The sequence below is a fragment of the Hemitrygon akajei genome, chromosome 3 (genome assembly GCF_048418815.1).
Source record: "Hemitrygon akajei chromosome 3, sHemAka1.3, whole genome shotgun sequence".
Taxonomy (NCBI): Eukaryota; Metazoa; Chordata; class Chondrichthyes; order Myliobatiformes; family Dasyatidae; genus Hemitrygon; species Hemitrygon akajei.
In genome coordinates, this window is record NC_133126.1 from 63692594 (window position 1) to 63713593 (window position 21000).

General features: G+C 38.2%; 1 protein-coding gene and 1 long non-coding RNA gene across 3 annotated transcripts in view; one reads left to right on the forward strand and one right to left on the reverse strand.

Moving 5' to 3' along the window:
* The window catches only part of baz1a (bromodomain adjacent to zinc finger domain, 1A), a 74409-nt gene that overhangs the window by 51020 nt on the left and 2389 nt on the right, over window positions 1–21000 (forward strand). For both annotated transcript variants that reach the window (XM_073040022.1, XM_073040023.1), the window contains exons 22-27: window positions 850–939; window positions 3422–3669; window positions 3776–3990; window positions 7747–8237; window positions 15766–15920; window positions 16235–16322. In XM_073040022.1, coding sequence (XP_072896123.1) covers window positions 850–939; window positions 3422–3669; window positions 3776–3990; window positions 7747–8237; window positions 15766–15920; window positions 16235–16322 — 1287 coding nt within the window. The remainder of the gene's footprint in view (window positions 1–849; window positions 940–3421; window positions 3670–3775; window positions 3991–7746; window positions 8238–15765; window positions 15921–16234; window positions 16323–21000) is intronic.
* Window positions 5645–21000, reverse strand: part of LOC140725060 (uncharacterized) — a 32751-nt gene continuing 17395 nt past the window's right edge. The window contains exon 3 of the long non-coding RNA XR_012098249.1: window positions 5645–8141. This is a non-coding gene — a long non-coding RNA (uncharacterized lncRNA). The remainder of the gene's footprint in view (window positions 8142–21000) is intronic.

Sequence of the window (21000 nt, forward strand, 5' to 3'; positions counted from 1 at the left end):
TTATAATTGAAGAAGGGGGACATTGAATTTGGTGCCTATGCCAGATGTCTAGTCTTTGGTGAAAAGATCACATAATCTCCCATTTAAATGGAACTCTTTGGCTGCTTAACGGTAGAACACTTATTTGTTCATCTAGTCTTGATTGGTGAAGTTCCCCTCTTATTTTTCTCAAATCTCAAGCACTTGCCAAATGATGAGACTAAAACCAGCTACGGTTTTCTGACATAGGTCTGAAGTTTATTTTGTCCCACACTTTTTTTTGTCCCAAATTAATCTGGCTATTGATTTACAGAATTGCAAATGAACTTTTAAATATTTACACACTAGAATAGTGAGGTTTAGAGGGGGTTCCAATTTGGCTGTGACATCTTGATTAAACATCTTTCCTTCTCTTAGTAATTCTGTCTGTATACATGTATTAAACTTCTGGGTGAGGTAGTTCCACTCTTTTATTTCCTAGCAAGAATTACTGCTTTACTGCTCCTGTTCATTTTCCTGTTTTCTGCTTTCTCTGTTCAGCCCTGTCCCCAACTTGTCATGATGACTCCTTTCCAGCCTTAATATGCTTATGTAAAGCTACAAAGTGATGGCCAAAATGCAAATTTAATTCATTGCACTCTTAAAATTGTGAGATATGGAAACACGGGTGTTGAATTGATTTAACTGCATTGCTTGTCCTAAATTGCCAGTTGCATTTTTAGAAAGTTGAGGTCTATAATGCAACTTGTTTACCAAAGCAATTGTCTATCAACAAATTATTTTGCTGCAGTTTCAGCGGTTTTAGTTTTGACTTTTCAAGTGCTCTAGATATTATAAAGTTATATAATTAGAAATCCCTTTCCTTCAAAGGAGATGCAGATGATATAAAAAAGGAACTAAAAGACAAGAAGAAGAAAGATGATAAAAGAAAAAGTGAAGATCAAGCTGGTGATAAAGATGGTGTGTATAGGATCAACTGCTAAGAATGCTTGGTATATTGAAATGCAAATACTTGCTTTGAGCTTGTTAGAGATTTGCAACAATTTTAAAGTTTTCTTTAAAATAATACAAAACATTTGTCTGGCTGTAAATGCAGGCGTAAAAAGGCTCTTATTCTATTAAGTTATTGGTTGGTGAGGCAGATGTAAAGTTTAGAGAATTTTACTGTCACACTGGCCAACGATGTCAACATTGTGCTAGTGTAAGTTCATGAAAGCCTTGACAAGATGAAGCAGAATTGGCACATATTGAAAGGCCAAAGAAAACGTGCAGTAATGAAGATGGTTTGGTTCCATATTATGAACCTGGTATAAACTAAACTGAATCATGCAGGAATTTTATTTGTCACTCCTAAGTATCTCTACTTAACAGTCAAGAAATCCAGCCTCTCCTCGTATTTGAAACTCTTAATCCTAGCCGACATCCTGGTGAATCTCTCCACACCTTCTTCAGTGCTATCATATACTTCCTAAAGTGCTATGACCAGAACTGTGCGCAGTTCTCTAGCTGTAGCTTGAGGTTTTCTATACTTATATCATAATGTCCCTGCTCTTACATAGTATGTCCTGGTAAAAAAAAATGTGTATTCAGTCTGCTGCCAGCTTCCCCAGAAGTGGTTCTAAGGCTGCCCCTCCTGTACCCTTGCATTTGTAGTAAAGGATTTGGTAGTTGATTTGTGGGAGTTGCTGCAGTAGGCATTGTCAATCCTGAACTACATATTACCTTAGATAGCACTGAATCACTGATGAACACTTGTGTGGGGAAAGAGAATAATCAAAATTGATATCTATGATGTCGGTAATAAAGAAGCTGAGGTCTTGCAGGCAGCTATTTAGCAGACTGGAAAAAATCTGGAAATCTTTTGATTTACTCCCAGTGCTACAAGTGATTTTTATGAAATAGGTAAGTGTATCAGAAGAAAATCTTTGAAAGCCCAAAAAGGACCAGTGATGAAGGATATCATTATTTAAATATTGATATTTGGGGTGTGGGGGAAGGGGAAGTATAGGTCAAGGAAGGTGAATAACTGAATTTACTCAAGACATGATCAAATATATTCCTAAATGAAAGGTGAAATGGTGCCATCAGTTTTGGGGAATTTGCTGGTGCAAATGTAGTGTGTTTTAGTTGGAGACTATGTAATCAGTACTTTTTCTCTTTATTGCAATGAGTGCCAGAGCTAGAAAGGCAAATATGAAAATACAGATATATTATGCAGCTAAAGCAATTACACTGAATGCTTTCATGACCTTGTATTTTATGGCCTCAGCTATAAAAACAAGTTGAGCTCAACTTTTACAAACTTCCTGGTTAGATCATTATAGAGGACATATTTGAGCATTGCACTTTAGCTAGAATCTCTTGACTGTAGAGAAGGATTACCAGAGTGAACCCAAGGATGTGAGACAAGTATTTGATTAAATAACTTGCTTGAAGAACTTAAGTTTATTGGAAAACCTAATGAGATTTTCAAAAATGAGCTTTAATGGAGCAAGCAGGGAGAAATTGTTTAAATATTGGGGCTTGTTTTCACACTGAGTTTTTCCAATTTCCTGAAAGGATGGTGAAGTCAAATTCCATTAGAACCTTTAAAGACGTTAAAATTTGTATGATAAAATGAAAAGGCTGGGGTCTGAGATTAAATCAAACAACTTTCAATGAACTGTCACAATTTAATTAATGGGTGTAAATGTGTTTTATGAAAGTAAATATCTGCCATAGTTTTGTATGACATTCAATTTTCAGTAAATGCTACTCAACTTGCATGTGATTCTAAAGATATTTATATCTTTCTTCTCATTGTCATGTAACCTTGCATAAACCCTAGAGTAAGGGTTACAATGTTGAAAGTATGGGAGAAACTAATAGTGGGTTCCCATGAAGATTATACAGCTAACAGAATTCTACCAATGTTAGAAACAAGTTGTAATGCTTTGCCAGGGACCATAGTTTATAAGTAAACAATTTAAATATTCTTAGACAACTTTTTGAGTAATATAAATCTATTTCAGAAAGCCAATTTATTTTTAAATATGCTAAGGTTTCCTGTATTATTGGTGTTCAGGAAACATTTACTTATAGGACCTAGGTCTTGAAATAATGCTTAAATAGCTAGTAATTGAAGAATACAATGAAAAGTGGAAGAATGTAGATAAAGGATTTTGTTGTTGTTTGTACAACATTCTGACTTGGGAATATATCTCATCACTTATTGGATCTAAATCCTGGAACTCCCTACCAAGCAACAATGAAAAGACTATAGTAGTTTGAGATGATGCTTCATAGTCATCACACCAAGTAGTTAGCGATAGGCAATAAATGCCGACGTGGCCCACATCTCAAAACTGTTTTCTTTTGCAACTCTGGAAACCTGAAAATGAAAACTCACTTTAAATTCTGGAGACAAAGGTTTAATTTAAAGATTTTAATTCTTGCATTTTAGATACTAGCGATTGTGGGAAGATACAGAAGACATTATTAGATCGTTGGAGAGAGTCTCTTCTGGCATGCACCAGCTTAGCTCAGGTTTTTCTTCACCTCTCTACACTGGATCGTAGCATTATATGGGCCAAATCTTTGCTAAATACTCGCTGTAAGATCTGTCACAAGAAGGGCGATGCAGAAAACATGCTTCTGTGTGATGGCTGTGATAGGGGTCATCACACATACTGCTTGAGACCAAAGGTCAAGGTTTGTGCCTAAAACTTGCTTTTTATATATAAAAATAAGCAAACTGTTTAATCTGTTTCCCACCATTTTCAAAGTAATATCCTTTAAAGTACCCAATTTCTCTTAGATCATTCCAGAGGATGATTGGTTCTGCCCTGAATGCAGACCAAAACAACGGTTGCGTCGTACAGTGGCCAGGCAAAGACCATCATTGGAGAGTGAGGAGGAGGAGGAGGATCTGGTTGAATTGGACAAGAACTTGTTGAAGATGCAAAGTGAAAAAGATAAAAACGAGACAATGGAAGAAAATGAAATTGAGAAAGAAATTGAAATGGAGAGAAGGTATTTTTAGTAACCAAATTGTTTAAAAACTTTTGGTTTTACTTGTATTGTTTGGATTTGCTGTGATTATCAACCTTGCCAGATAAATGCCATAATCCCCAAATGGCAAATATATGTGATTGCATTAGATTGTGTACATTTTCCAATGATTTAGACAGCACTAGATTTTAAATCAGATCTTAATTTTAATGCTGACTCTTGAAACAAGTCCCTATCATCAACTTATTCCCCTGTACCTTATCACTTTCACATGTACATTAACTCTTCATAACCAACACCAGCTTGATTTTCCTACCACTCACCTACACAAGGGATAACTTAGTGACCGATTAACCTACTAGCCAGCAGTTCTTCAGAAGAAAATTGAAGTATCATAGGAAAGCTCACAAGCAGAACATGCAAACTCCACAGAGTACCAAATGTCAGGTAGAAACTGGGTCTGGAACCATGAAGCATCAGCATTATGTGCTGCATCATTGATCCACCCAAATCTTCTCCATCCTATAAAGAAACGAATAAATACTAGCCAAAGGCTAGAATTAAGAGCCGGTAAATGAATTTTTTTCCCACATCTCAAGAAATTGCAGATGCAGGGCTTGGATATTTTAGGAAAAATAAAATCAGTTAATTGGTCAAAAAACAAACTGTTTCCTCCTGGGGTTGTTGTAATGAGCTGAGGGGGAAAATGATGGGTCTCCGGGGGGGGGGGGGATTCCTTTATTCCAAATGGTTGAGGGAGGAGCGAAGTAGGTATTCTCGTGTATTATATTCCAGTGAAATGGTACAAACTAAGTCACAGCTGGAATATTGTGCAGTGGTGAAGATTGAGATAGTACGAGGTAAAACAGTCACAGAAAGCCAAATAAATTGTAACTGCTGCAGAAAACATGGAAGTAAAGTGCAAGATCTCAATCTTGCACCTTATTGTTACCTGCACGATCTTGACCTCAATCTATCTGTAGGCCCTCCATTGTTCAGGGTCAACCATGGATGTTGTATCCTAGTTGCAAGCAAGGGCAGTATAATATGGAGAGTAAGCCATTGACCATGCAGCAGCTCCCCCTTTCCACACAGCTTATGAACTCAAAGAAACGGCAGAAACTGATGCAGTTTGGCACCAGCAGAGTCTGAGGAGTTCCCAGTTAGCATTGAACTCTATGTAGGACTGCCTTGGGAATTCCAGCTCCAGAATTTTCCTCCAGGTTTGCTCCTGAAGCCTTCTCCATGAGTGAGTATAGTTGCAAGGCAGCAGAGGTTTGAGATCAGTTTTCCTTTTAGATGTGCTGCCAACTACAGCTAACGAGCCCCATCTCCTCAAAGCAATTGGTTTTAAAGTGCCAGTAACTTGTTTTTGCCCCTTCTGTCAGTAGTGCATTTCCAAGAGCTGGATTCAGTTGTCAGAAGCTACTTGAGGTGCGTGTCAGTGGGAGCTTCATCGGCAGTAGGAGCTTATCCTCACTTCTTCTCTCCCCCCCCCCCCCCCACCCCACTGAATCCCCTGGCCCTAGCTATGACAACCTTAAGGAACCAAACAATTAGGGAAGCATTCAGTAGTCTTACACAGTGCCTTGTAAAAGCATTTAGCCCCCAACCCTTTGTTCACATAAATGAGTATTTCAACCAGGAATTTTGATCGATTTAACTGAGTATTTTTATTTGTGAATCATATATTCCTTTTTTCCACAGCAAAGCCCAAAAATACAGGGAAAATTGTAAAGCATGAAAATCTCAATTCAAAAACTGAAATATCAGCAGTTCAAAAGTATTCATCCCCCTTTGCTCAGTACTTAGTTGAACCACCTCCCACAGCTATTATACCCGGTAGTCTTTTGGATGAGTACTATTAGCATTGCACAATGTGATGGGGCAAGATTTGCCCATTCCTCCTTGCAAAATTGCTCAAGCTATGCCAGTTTAGTTGGAGAGCGGCGGTGGACAGCAGTCTTAAGGTCTTGCCAAAGATGTTCGATCAGGTTATGGTCAGGACTCCAGCTAGGTCACTTAAGGACATCAGTTTTCTTCATTTGAAGCTACTCCAATGTTGCTCTTGCTGTGCACTTTGGGTCATTGTCCTGCTGAAAGTCGAACTTCCTCCCCAATTTAAGCTTTCTGGCAGAGGCTAGCAGGTTTTTATCCAGGGTCTTTCTGTATTTAGCAGCATTCAACTTCCCATCAATCCTGATCAGATTTCCAGTCCCTGCAACTGTAGGGATGGTGTTAACTGTGCAGTATTAGATTTATGTACCACTTGGTGTTGAGGCCAAGAAGTTCTACTTCAGTCTCATCCAACCACAAGACCTTTTTCCACAACTTTTCAGCATCTTCTAAGGGTGCTTTGTAAAGTATTGACATGTATAGATATGATTTTTTTTGCCAGGGTTTCTTCCTTACCACTCTTCCATAAATACCCTTTTTGTACAAGGCTTTGGCGATTGTGGAGCCATGAACTCCATGTCCAGTTGCAGCCGTTAACTTCTGCATCTTACTCAAAGTTACCATTGGCATCACAGTAGCCTCTCTTACAAGTGCCATTCTTCTCCAGCAACTAAGTAGATGGGTGGCCTAACCGAGGCTGTGTGGCTTTGGTTTTTTTCTCCACTTTCCCAATGGACTGTACTAAGTTCTGAGGTATGTTCAGTGCCTTTTGAGATGGTCTTGTCCCTTTCCCCAGATTTGTGTTTCTCTATTATCATTTCCCTTACTTGCCTTGAATGCTCTTTTTATCTTCATTTTGGTTTGGTCTGTTGAAAATCAACCATACAGGTGACCTTCCAATTTTCTACATCAACAAATTGGGTGAGTTGGTAAGGTAATACTGTACATTACACCTGAGGGAAGTTAGCATAGGGGATGAATACTTTTTAAGCCTCACAGTATTGGTTTTTAACTTTTTGTTAAACTGTTCACAGGTTTTGGAATTTTTCTTTTGATTTGGCATAATGCAAATGATTTGTAGATCAGCTCAAAAAATCCTACTTCAATATATCTTAAATTTAGAAACGGAGACAGTAAAATGTGAAAGCTGGCTGGTGGCACAGTGACATCAGTGTCGAACTCTGGAGCGAAGGTTCCCGAGTTCAAATCCAGTCGGGCCGCTCCCGGACATGCTTTCCATCCGTGCCGGGTTGAGTGTCGAGCTCGCAATTCGGCCTCGTTTAAAAAAAACACTGCACTGTGAGAAGGACGTAGGGGACCACTCATAGAATCCTTCCTCCAAGACAACCACTTGAAATAAAAATGGTCACCGAGGTTCTGGCAGAGTATGGCACACAAAAAAAATGTGAAAATAATTGTGGGGGCTGAATACTTTCTTAAGGTGCTGTAACAACAGAATAGAAGGTGTGTTTGAGCTTGGTAGTATGCTTTCAGGGTTTTGTATTTTCTGTTCAATGGGAAAGAGGAGACGAGATTGTTTATACTTTTTGCTGCAACAGTAAAGCAGCAATCATAATCCTAGATCCCATCATTGGGTCTGTGGGCAGTGTCCATTGAGGGGAGGCTGGTTTCCATGATATGATGTGCTAAGCTGTGTCCACAACTCTCTGTAGTTTCTTGCAGTTATGGTCTGAGCTTTTGCTTTAGAAGTTAATATTGGGACTATAATGTTTCTGAATTACATTGCTGAATATTATCTAAAACAAATATAGACATTCTAACTGCGTGTGTTTATACACACCCCAACATTTCAAATATACTTTAAATGACTGTTTCTCTTACACAAATGCTTTGAACAATGTGTTCTGTTTCCTTTACTAGTCGCCCACGAAGAGGAAGACCTCCTTTGAAACTACAGATTAAAGGCAAAAGGGGTAAATCTAGCACTCCTAAAGCAGTGGTTACTCAGCGAGCAGGTAAAAGGAAATATACCCCTCGCAGTCAGTCAAATACTCCCAAGTTAACAACATCTTTTGGTAATAATAGTGGCAGAAGATTGGGAAGGAAGCCTAAGACTGCACCAAACTCTGAAATAAAACCAATGTCCAGATCATTTCATTATGCTAAATCTGACCAAACAGATGAATCCTTCAGCGAACTGGTTCGTCCCCGTCGGCGACGGAAGTATCGGAAGTTTATTACCAGCACCCCTGACTGCAACACCTCAGCATCTCACAGTGTTGACATTTCTGATTTAGACATCTTGAAGGATGAACCTGTAAGGAAAAAAAGGAAGTATACACGTCGTATACATCAGAAACCAGCTCAAGTAATTAAAAGAGGAAGAAGAGGCAGAAAGCGCAAATCTGCAGGTAGGAAAAATGTAGAGCACTGTAATATAAAAACTCTGTAGAGCAAGTGTATCCAGTTTGCGTAAGAATCAAGTGATAGGACCACAAATGGTACTCTTGCATTTCTTCGAAATTTCCAATTACTTGATTTTTCAATTAAATCAGGCTAATCAAATTGTTAAGTTTGTCTTTAACTGACAGATTAATAGTGTTATTTGTTAGCTTTAATGGATGACATAACAGAAATGTCCCTAGGCTGTGAATAGATATATTAATATTTGAAGGTGAGCTTTTTACTACGTACTCTTTTCAAAACAGTCTGTTGTTGATATTTTAATGCATAAAACTGAACTGAAATGTAGGATATTATACTTAAATTATACCTAATCTTTGAAAATAGCTATTTAACCTTCAAGAAAGAAGTTGTATTCATCTATTGAAAAAAACAATTGAACAATTCACTCAATTTGAAAAGAAATCACAACTTGTAATATTACCAATTTTTTTGCATTATGCTAAAAAATCTGATCAGTTATATAAAACTTGGAACACTTGACATTTTTCACTGTTTGGTTAAGTATTTGCAAAACACTAATCCTGAGGAAACTATGCTTTCAGAGTTAAAACTCACTCCATGGAGAATTTTTAGGAAAGAAATAAGTATTACAGAATATTGAACCATAATATAGTTTGACTGGTGATTAGAAGTAAATAGTAAATCTACCATTGCAGTGCTACAAGCATTGCCAAAAGAAGAGATTTTTGAATTTGTTGCACTGGGGAAGAGTCTTTATAGAAATTGGGGAATATGACTTGGTACAGATGTAGGAAATGCAGTTTCTGTACAAATGTAGCTGGAGAGGAGGACATTCTTTGAGTAGTAGTTGGTTGACAACACCATAGGCTTCCTTGGCAGAAATTTAAGAATGAGCAGAAGGGCGAAGCTGGACATGTAGAATCAACTGTTGGGCAGTGGATGCCAGGATTGTGATGTTTTTGAATTTGCTCAAGTAACAAGCAGGAATTAGGAGTGTATTTTTGTCTAGCCCCTTTGAAATTCCCACTGTGACTCTTTTTGTTTTCACCTGAGCTACCTAGTAGACTCAAATTTTCCTTAGCCTGAGCAATGATTTCCCCAGTTTCTTTTTTAAATAAATAAAATCTTTGTGAGATTGCAGGTAGAATATTATGTAATGATTTTATAAAAACTCCGGCCTGGACTCTTTCTACCCATGATAGCATGAGAATGTTGAACAGTTTGCCATTGCATCTATAACATGCTATTTCTTCAGCACTTAATAGCATAATATGACTGAGACAGTCATACAGAAGGAGATCTTAGAAATGAAAAGGGATATCAAAAAACTTTTCTTTAAGCAGAATACTCCACAAATGTGCTCCAGATTACCTCATTTGTTCATGACTTCAAGAGAAGTCAGAAAATTCTTCCACATTTGCCTTTTATTTTACTGCTTACTGTATCACTTTTCACCTTCTCCAGAACCAATATGTCTTTTTATAAGTGGTATCTACAGAGAGACATACTTTATTGATCCCGAGGGAAATTGGGTTTTGTTACAGTTGCACCAACCAAGAATAGTGTAGAAATATAGCAATATAGAACCATAAATAATTAACTAATAAGTAAATTATGCCAAGTGGAAATAAGTCCAGGACCAGCCTATTGGCTCAGGGTGTCTGACACTCCAAGGGAGGAGTTGTAAAGTTTGATGGCCACAGGCAGGAATGACTTCCTATGACGCTCAGTGTTGTATCTCGGTGGAATGAGTCTCTGGCTGAATGTACTCCTGTGCCTAACCAGTACATTATGGAGTGGATGGGAGACATTGTCCAAGATGGCATGCAACTTGGACAGCATCCTCTTTTCAGACACCACCATCAGAGAGTCCAGTTTCCACCCCCACAACATCACTGGCCTTACGAATAAGTTTGTTGATTCTGTTGGTGTCTGCTACCCTCAGCCTGCTGCCCCAGCACACAACAGCAAACATGATAGCACTGGCCACCACAGACTCGTAGAACATCCTCAGCATCGTCCGGCAGATGTTAAAGTAGAGACAGCTCTGCCCTTCTTGTAGACAGCCTCAGTGTTCTTTGACCAGTCCAGTTTATTGTCAGTTCATATCCCCAGTTATTTGTAATCCTCCACCATGTCCTCACTGACCCCTTGGATGGAAACAGGAGTCACCGGTGCCTTAGCCCTCCCCAGGTCCACCACCAGCTCCTTAGTCTTTTTCACATTAAGCTGCAGATGATTCTGCTCACACCATGTGACAAAGTACACATCTAGTACATGAAAGTAATCAGTTCTGTTTTTGATTCTGTATTCCTAGAGTTAGTTTATACTGTATTTGCATCTCTCCAGTTATCATAAACATGGGATTCTGCAGATGCAAGAAATACAGAGCGATACACACAAAATGCTGAAGGAACTCGGCGTGTCATGCAGCATCCATGGAAATAAATAAACTGGATGCTTCAGGCCAAGACCCTTAATCAGGACTGGAAAGGTAGGGGGAGAGAAAGAGGAGGACTGCGTAAAACCTATCAGCTCTTTTTTTTTCCCCTTCCACCCCCCACCAACATTTATTCTGCCATCTTCCCCCTTCCTTATCAGTCCTGAAAAAGGGCCTTGGCCTGAAACGTCAAGTGTTTATTCATTTCCATGGGTGCTGCCTGATCTGTTGAGTCTCACCAGCCATGTCTTATTGCTGGCTTGTCTTCCATCAGTTACCATTTGTTTGGTGCTACTAAATAACTTTTGCCAATTTGAATATATTTATTTGATTCTTATTTATCTCGTGGCTTGTCCTACTGGCAGTGTTTCTAATCATCCATTAACTTGGAACTATAAACTGTGAGGTATTTTGTATGTGCATTAAAAGATTTTTGACTGCTGTATAAGGGCACTGAAATAAAAGTATAATAAAGTAGTTGTTGCAAAGAGTTAAATCATTAGTTTACTTGGTTAGCAAAATGTTGCAGTCATGACCAAAAGGAAACCAGAAGAGCGATCATAAATTTGGAGGAAAAGCGTGGTTGTAGAAAGAAACCATGAATATGATGAGATTTGGGCAAGTAGCAAATTAAAGGGGCGATTGATGGATTTGGGAGAAGCTCATATGGAGTATTGTGAGGTTGCGTAACAAGTCCACAATGCCCAGGAATGAGATGGCTACAGAAAGTGTTGAGTACAGTCCAGTCCATCACAAGCAAAGCCCATCCCACCACTGACTTACATTTACAAGAAGTACCACCACAAAAAAGCAGTATCCATTATCAAAGACCCCAACCATCCAGTCCATGCTCTCTTCTTGCTACTGCATTCAGGTAAGAGGTCCCATGCTACAAGGTTCAAGAACAATTGTTATCCAACAACCATCAGGCTCCTGAACTGGCGTGGATAGCTTCCCTTACCACAACTCCAAACTCTATTTCCTGAGAAGTTTGCAAAGATTAGGTGTGACATCTAAAACACTGACAAACTTCTATAGGTGTGTGGTGGAGAGTATAAGGACTAGCCGCATCACTGCCTGGGATATCCCTTTGTGAAGGAACTTCAGTAAACAATCAAGCCTTTTCATTTTTAAGATTTCCTTCTGTACGGAAACACCAATGCCCTTGAACAGAAAATCTTACAATAAGTAGTGGATACAGCACAGTTCATCACTTCACTTGCCCTGTCACTGAACTGTTCTCACAACCTGTGAACTCAGTTTCAAGGACTCTTCATCTCATGTTCTCAATATTTATTGCTTATTTATTATTATTAGTTCTTTCTCTTTGTATTTGCAGAGTTTATCTTTTGCACATTGGTTGTCCATCCTGTTGGTGTGGTCTTTCATTGATTTTATTACAGTTACTGGATTTATTAAGTATGCTTGTAAGGATCTTGGTTTATACGAAGAGTGATTGATAAGTTCATGGCCTAGGGTAGACGGAGATGAGTTATTAACTTCAAACTTTCTGCATAATCACTCAGAGTTGAACTGCATGTGCATGTAACGAGAGCTGTATAACTCATCGTCTTCTGCCTTAGGCCACAAACTTATCAATCGCCCATCTGTGGACACTTTCTGGAGGTCCAAGATCCGTATGCTCCATGACCGCTGGATTAAGTGTGTAAATGTAGGAGGGGATGATGTTGAAAAATAAATGTGCTAGGTTTTCTAAAATTGACTCCTTCTACCTTAGGCCATGAACTTATCAATCAGCCCTCGTATGGTTTCATATACGTATGTACTTTGATAATAAATTTACTTTGAACTGATTCCACAACCTACAGACTCACTTTTAAGGACACTGTACAACTCAGTTTGGCATCTTTAGCATATTGGTTGTTTGTCAATCTTTGTATTGTTTTTTGCAAAATTCTACTTTTCCCCTGTTTATCACAGGCATTTATTGTCAAGGTCATATGTGGTAACATACATACTTTGATAATAAATGATGAATAATAATAAAAAGGCTTCTCTAGGTATTCATACCCCTTCCAGAAATTGAGTTTCAGTTCTCATTTTCTTAGGAGCCCCTTGAGGTCAAAGATGATTGGCTTTAGCCTAATTCTATTGGCTTTGAATTGTCTGAGTCAAAAATGGGCAACTAAATTATTACTTATGCGGATGGGGGTTGTGTTCTTTGAAAGGTTCTTATCACAATTTATTGTAATGTGGAGTTGCATCATCTGCACGTGTGTCAAGAACACAATGGAGGGGGCAGATCTGTTTATTTTTAATGTCATCCCATATTTACATTTTTGGTCAGTGAACAGCCATAATGGGTAAGGTCACTTGTATAGGTTACAAGTGTGGTAGGAGATGTTGATGAGCTGGTATGGGAAGTGGTGTGCATTTTCTCTAATTGTTGTTAATGTCATCCTCTTGTGTTTCATGGTCAGTCAGGGTAGCACAATAGTCTAGCAATTAGTACAGTTGCTTTACGTTAGTGATCAGGGTTTGATTCCCTCCACTGTCTGTAAGGGGTTTGTATGTTCTCCCCGTGGCTATGTGTGGTTTCCCAGGATGCTCTGGTTTCCTACCACATTCCAAAGACGTACAATTAGGGTTGGTGGGCATGCTATTTGGGCTGCTCCCAGCACAATCCTCAATGCGTTGGCCGTAAATGCAACACAATGTATTTCATTGTATGTTTCAATGTACACGACATATAAAACTAATCCTTAAAATCTTCAAGGATTCCCATGATTTGGTGAAAATACTGCTCTTTCTCAAGGGTCTCTGAAATCATCTTTAAGCATCTTAAATCATCTTCTAGTAATCCCTTACTGTGATACAACTCAGCTTGTCTGTTTCAGCAGTCCACCAGACTTGTGAATAGGGTGATAATAGAAATTGAGCCAATTAATCCAGTCAAATTTGAATGTTGTCACCTGTTTGTTTGGTTCAGCAATCTTCATTCATTACAAGTAGGCATAGTGAAGTTAGGAGGTTCAGCAGCCCATTGGTTAGTGAACTATTAAAATAGCAATCAAATGTTAGATTTGGAGAACCATTTTGAATGGGGTTCAGAAAGGGTAAAAGCAGCAGTAGCTAGTGGCGATGCTTTTGAGCTGATGCAAACATTCTAAATGATAGGCAATTGATGGAAAAACCCAGGATTAAAACTTTTTTATTGAAATGGGCAGTAAGGTTAATGTGGTCACTTTTGTATATCATATACACAAAAAGAGGTGTACAAAGAGATAATTAAAGGAGTATGTGAAATGAGTATAACAATTGAAATAAGATGATCAAGAGTTCCTTGACGCATAGGTGAAAGCAAATTCTGAGTGAATGAATTTCTCATTGTGTTGGGAAAGGGAGGATAGACACCAGCGTATGGGAGAGAAGATAATAAAATGACAATTGTCAGTGGTCTCTCTAAGAGAGTTATTGTAATTTATCTGGGGGAGATGGGGGGAATATGGAGTGAAGAGAGAAACGAAGGAGATTAGGGAAGCATTAAGAAAGATACTCAGTGAAGTAAAATGAATGAGATATTCAAAAAAGAGGCTGATATATATGAAAGGTAAGCCTTCTAATCAGTTTATCTAGATATCTGGAAGACTGACAAGTCTCTGTAGCTGATCAAGTTCAAGGGTGATTTTGCTGAGTGAGAGGCAGTGCACTTATCTGGCAGTCTGCAGTAGAGATGACATGAGGGTGTACGTGGCATAAGGATAAGGTTACACTCTCATTTGAGTTTTGGAGAGTGAGCTAAAAGTTATCAAGTCCACTTACCTAATGGCCTGAGAAATAGGGAGAGTCTGGTAATGATGATCAGCATTTAAATTGTTGAAGTGCACCATAGCTGAGATGTGGAGAGCACATTTGTATGCCACCTTTTTTTTATATATTAAAGGCTTCACTCTTTTACTGTAAAGATTAAGAGTTTCTCTTTTGAAAGGCTTTGGAAATCACTGCATTTTCTCCATTTTAATGTTGAGATTTTATACCTGCACATTAGTTAAGAGCATACAGAGGCAACTTGGCTCAACCAATTTGTTGCTTAACTTGCATGTTAAAAAAAACTCTTCTACATCATATTATTCAGCTTGTTCCATGTTCATGAAGTCATTTTTTCCTCTTTCTAGCTATCCAATATGTTTGAATGTTGATGTGGTTTGTTTTGACCACTGAGCCACTTGCTGTCAGCTGTTTCATTTCAAGGTCTCATACCTGTGGTATTCTCTTGCATTCTCCTCAACATTTTTGCAAATTGGAACTTTTTATTTTAAGTTTAAATGCTGTTCCAATATTAATCTATTGTTCTGTGCTTTTTCCCCCAACTGTACTCCTGGTTTGTCAAATCACGTGACATTTTGTGTTTATTACAGAAATCAGCATCCCACCTCATCATCATAAACACAATTGATCGAATTGTACATAACCTGCTTTGATTTTTATTTATCCAATTGTAATCGGAATTAACCCCAATAGCTGCTCTTCCTTTACCCGTGCTGTTACTAGCCGTGTCCCACAAGAATCTACTCTTGGCCCTCTTCCTTTGGTTTACATCTTCATACTCTTGTACCAGCAACATTATCTAAAAACGTGTCAGTTTTTACATGTAAACTTGACTATATATCATCAGTACAATGACCTGATTTTTACTGTTTCTCTAAATTGTAGTCTACTTTGTCTATTACTGTAAACTGAGAATTCTCCAAGTACATAATAGGATGATGAATGCCATTGGCTTAGTTTGCTTCTTGGAAAGTTGTACATTTATTGCACATAGTGTGATTGATCATTGTGTGCCATTTTCAAATTTTTTTGTTATACTCAAAATTTCTGTATATTAAAATATCATACTCATGAGTGAAGTGAATATGGAACCACTATTAATTATTGAACTACTCAAAAAGCTGAGTCATAAAAATTATTATACTTCTGTGGATTCCCTGCATAATAAAATACTAATGTAATTTATTAATCCTTGTCTAGCATTTGCTGAGCTATGAAATAAAGGCAATGCTCAGCTTGTGTTCATATGAATTTAAAGCTACAATTTTACTTTCTTTTTAAAGATGCCACAATACAAGTACCACAGGTAACTGGGAACCGGAGGAGTTCAAGTCGGCACTCTGGCATGCATGAGCTTTCTCTTTGTGAACAACTGATTGTGGATTTAGTACGGCACGAGGACAGTTGGCCATTCCTGAAATTGGTAAACAAAGCTCAGGTACACAGAAATACTTATTTGTTTATGCAGCAGTCTGTGAAAATGAGTATTAGACCAGCTGTTCCTCAATTTATGCATTCCTGAATAACATTTTATTTAAAATTTTGTATGTCAAAGACTGAATGAAATTGGGCATTTCAGTAGTATTCCAATGTACAAGATGGATTGTAGTTACTTAGTTTTAGAAAAACTTCAAGCAATTCTTCCAGTATGGATTGAAAACTTGCTGCAATGTGTTTTAATGTCTAATCAGAATGTATTACATGTAGCCAAGAACTAAAATTTCTCTAACAATACCTTTTTTTCCTTTACAGGTTACTGATTACTATGACATTATTAAAAATCCAGTTGCCTTAAATATTATACGAGAGAAACTAAACAGATGTCAATATAACTTTGCATGTAAGTGTAAAGCTTGCTGTGGGTTTACATACTTTCTTATTGTCCTTTATTTCAAGTTAATGCCTATGATTTGTTTGCATTTAGGATAACCATAATTTTCATTAACTATCCAGCAATAACATTCTAAATCTGTGCTGTAAGAAATACTTGAGCTGCAGACTTTGATTTAGCCAGTTTCTCTTGACAAGGAAAGGTGGGATCATTTTAAAGACCTTGTCTCCTTCATTTGTGACCTAGCCAGTCTTGGGACTTTCTTGATTGTAGTACCAACTTCTGACACCGACTACAGTTTACTTAATTTGAAATACAACAGAAAATTAGATTTAAGTTTACAGTAAAATTCTGTTAATCTGACACACTCAGGATTTGGATCATGCCACATTGACAGATTTTTCAGACTACAATGCAGTTTCAATTTACTCCCCAAAACACTTTATTTCACTTTTAAGATACTGGATAGTAATGTAACTTTCCAGCCAATCTGTTATGTATTGGAAAAGAGCTGATTTCATAGTGAAATGTAGTCCTGATAAATTTTAAGTGAGTTTAGAAGTAAAGCACCAGTAAGTTTAAAGGGAATTGGGGTCCCAATGAACCAGTAGTCAGACTTCTGACATTGAAAATTAAATCATTATGACTGGTCACCTCACTTATTAATGGTAGAATATTGCTGGTGGACATCATACTATTTTTGTCTCCAGGAATAAAATGACATGGTTCTCAACTAAACATGCAATTTACCAGCAAAGATCAAAGCTCTTTCCACAGTGGATTTCCACTTTTCTAGTGTGACATAATCTAAAGTCATCTTCAGGCTTTCTGCCACAAACGAGATGCAGATGCTGGAAATCCAAACAACACACACAAAATGCTGGAGCAACTCATTCTCATTCCGACATGCAGTAGCCATCCATTTTAACTCCACTTCCCATTTCCATTTCAGCATGTCAGTCCATGGCCACTCTACAGTTGCAATGAGGCCACACTTAGGTTGGAGGAGTAACAACTTGTATTCCATCTGGTAATGCACCCCCCACCAATCAACATTCCCTTTTCTCTCTCACCTAGTCTCCTTACCTGGCCATCACCTCCTTCTGGTGCTCCTCCCCTTGTTCTTTCTTCCATGGTCTTCTGTCCTCTCCTAGATTCCCCCTTCTCCAGCCCTGTATCTTTTTCACCAACTTCCCAGCTCTTTGCTTTACCTCTCTCTCCTTTACCCTTCTCCCTCCTCTTCTAGTTTCACTTATCACCTTGTGTTTCTTCCTCCTCTCCCCCCACCTTCTAACACTGACTCATCTTTTTTTAACCCCAGTCCTGATGAAGGGTCTCTGCCCAAAACATCGACTATACTCTTTTCTATAGATGCTGCCTGGCCTGCTTAGTTCCTGCAGCATTTTGTGTGTGTTGTTCAGGTTTTCTGTGATATCCAGAAATAAAATCAAGCTGGTTCACCAACAGTTCAGGTTAAAACAACTTCACATAAGGAAGGAAAAGTGTGCAAATTTTTAAGAATGGTTTAGCAATTTCATGAAATTTAAATTGCATTAAGCTGAAAAGCTTCAAAGAAATTCTTTTTTTTTTTAACTTTAAATCTGTGTTTTCATTGCCCTGAGGAAATGATACACCAAAGTTTAAAGTGTAGAAACAAAACGTTCAGGGCAAAAGGATTCTGAGGAGTAACTTTAACATGAATAACCACTTCAGAAGCCCGGTTAAACCTTTTTCCTGCAGGTGGGACAACTTTATTGAAATTCTCATTTAAAATTCTGAAGATTGAAATTCACATCAAAAGTTAGTGATTGTGCATGTGAAAACTACAAATTGCATCCTATGGAGAAGCAGACATCAACAACAACAATTATAAATTTTCTGCATTTTGATTATTACAGTTCAATTGACAGCCTTTTCCCCTCAGAGATTAGTGCTCGGCAGAGGTTTAACATGATATGGGTTAGCACTCCTGTGCAATTAAGAGGAAGTGTAGGCCTATTAAAGTGGCCAACTTCTGGAGGAGATTATTTATCAGAAGCACTGTATCCTTTCTCAAGTAGTACTTAAAGAAAATCCATAGCACTACTTTGAAAGCACAGAAGTTATTTTTGTTGTGCTGTTGTTATTAGGATGTTGTTGCTTGTAAATTGTTTCCAAGTTAACATCAGTGACTGCATTTTGATCAAACTAAAGAATGCAGAGGAGTTTCCATATTAATTTGAATCTACCTTGCTAACTCAACATGTACAAAGACCAGAAGTTCTCATTATTTTGAGAAAATTATATCAATGACAAGTTGTGAGTATTGTCTGTATGACTGCACAGTTCCAGAACATAATAGGCATTGAAAAATAATTTATGCCTAAAATTGCATATTATCATGTCAAAGCACTTTACAGTGCCTATAAAAAGTATTCACCATCTCTTCCCCCCCCCCCCTCCGATCTTTTCACGTTTTATTGTTTTACAACATTGAATCACAGTGGATTTAATTTGGCTTTTTTTTTACACTGATCACACAGAAAAATACTCTTTCTTGTCAGTGAAAACAGATCTTTACAAAGTGATCTAAATTAATTACAAATATAAAACACAATAATTGATTGCATAAGTATTCATTCCCTTCAAGTCAGTATGTAGTAGATGCACCTTTGGTAGCAATTACAGCCTTGAGTCTGTGTTGATAGGTCTCTATCAGCTTTGCACATCTGGGCGCTGCAATTTTTCCCCATTCTTCTTTTCAAAACCGCTCAAGCTCTGTCCGATTTTGTGGAGGTTGTCAATGAACAGCCCTTTTCAAGTCCAGCCAAAAATTCTCAATTGGATTAGGTCTGGACTCTGACTTAGCCACTCACATACATGAACTTTGTTTTTAAACCTTTACTGTGTAGCTTTGGCTTTATGCTTGGGGTCATTGTCTTGTTGGAAAACAGATCTTCTCCCAAGTCACAGTTCTCTTTGCAGACTGCATCAGGTTTTCCTCCAGGACTTATCTGTATTTTCCTGCAATCATTTTAGCCTCTACCTTCACAAGCCTATCCTGCAGCCAGAAACTTCAGCCATCTCTGCTCTGCCATCATCCCCGGGCAGTATCCTCCTATAATCCACCTGGGCAAGCTCCTCTCATGCCTCTGTAATTCCCTTTATTCTATTGTGATTCTTGATACATATGACTTGTGCTTCTTCCTCTCAAATTGCAGTATGAATTCAATCATATGATTACTGCCTCCTAAAGGTTCCTTTGCGTTAAGCTCCCTAATAAGATCTGGGTTATTTACACAATACCCGATTGAAGATTGCCTTTCCCCGAGTAGGCCCAAGCACAAGCTGCTCTAAAAAGCCATTTCACAGGCATTCAACAAATTCCCTCTCTTGAGATCCCACACTGACCTGACTTTCCCCAATCCTCTTGCATATTAAAAGTCCCCAATTACAATTGTGACATTACCCTTATTACATGCCTTTTCCAGCTCCCTTTGCAAACTCAGCCCCACATCTTGGCTACTATTTGGAGGCCCAGAATATGATACCCATAATGTGTTTTTTTTTTTGCCCTTGCAGTTTCTGAACTCCACCCATAAAGATTCAACATTCTGAGCCTGTGTCACCGCTTTCTAAAGATGTAATTCCATCTCTTACCAACAGAGCCACACCACCGCCTGTGCCTTCCTGCCTGTCCTTTCAATACACAGTATATCCTTTGATGTTAAGCTCCGAACTATGGCCGCCTTTCAGCCATGACTCATTGATTCCCACAACGTCATACTGACCACTCTCTAATTGCTCCACGAGTTTGTCCACCATATTCTGAATGCTACGTGCATTTAAATATAGGACCTTCAGCCCTGCATTCTTTACCCTTTTGAATTTTGCCTCTGGTACAATTTAACTCTTTGCTCTGTCTGCATTTGTACCCAATCATTGTCTTGTCTTTCCTCGCATTCATGTTACAGTCATTATCTACTCGTAAACCTACTGGCTCATCCTAGGCTCTATCATACTGGTTCCCATTCCCCTGCCATATTAGTTTAAACCATATTAAACAAACATAGAATTCAATGTTTTCAGATGGTCAGACTTTGCATTTTATATCAGAGCTGACTAATTCTGATGGAAGGCATTGAACTTCCAATATTTTTTCAGTTTTTCACACTCCACAGCATTTATGTGTATTTCCACCATATACAGTTGCAATAGAGGTTTGTGAATACTTTGCAATTACCTGGTTTTTGGCATTAATTATTCATAAAATGTGGTCTGATCTTCATCCAAGTCGCAATAATAGGTAAACACTATCTGCCTAATCTAATAACAAACAATTGTACATCTCAATACTGGGTGTACCATTTAAACAATCACAGTCTACGTTCAAAAAAAGAATGTGTATCTCTGGGGTAATGCCTTCTACTAAAGCTATTTGGAGTTGAGTGTTCCAATCAATGAAATGAGATTAGAGGTGTGGGTTGTAGAGATGCCCTGCATTTAAAACAAAAAAGTCAGTTTACTGACAAAGCCTGCTCTTCTGAAGAAAGGTATGTTTACATGCACCATGTCTCAATCAAAACAACTTTCAGAGGACCATAGAAGAATTGTAGAGATGTATCAAGCAGAAAAGGCTACAAAAGTGCTTCTAAAGACCTCGTTGTTCATCAGTCTACAGTAAGAAATTGTCTACAAATGGAGGAAA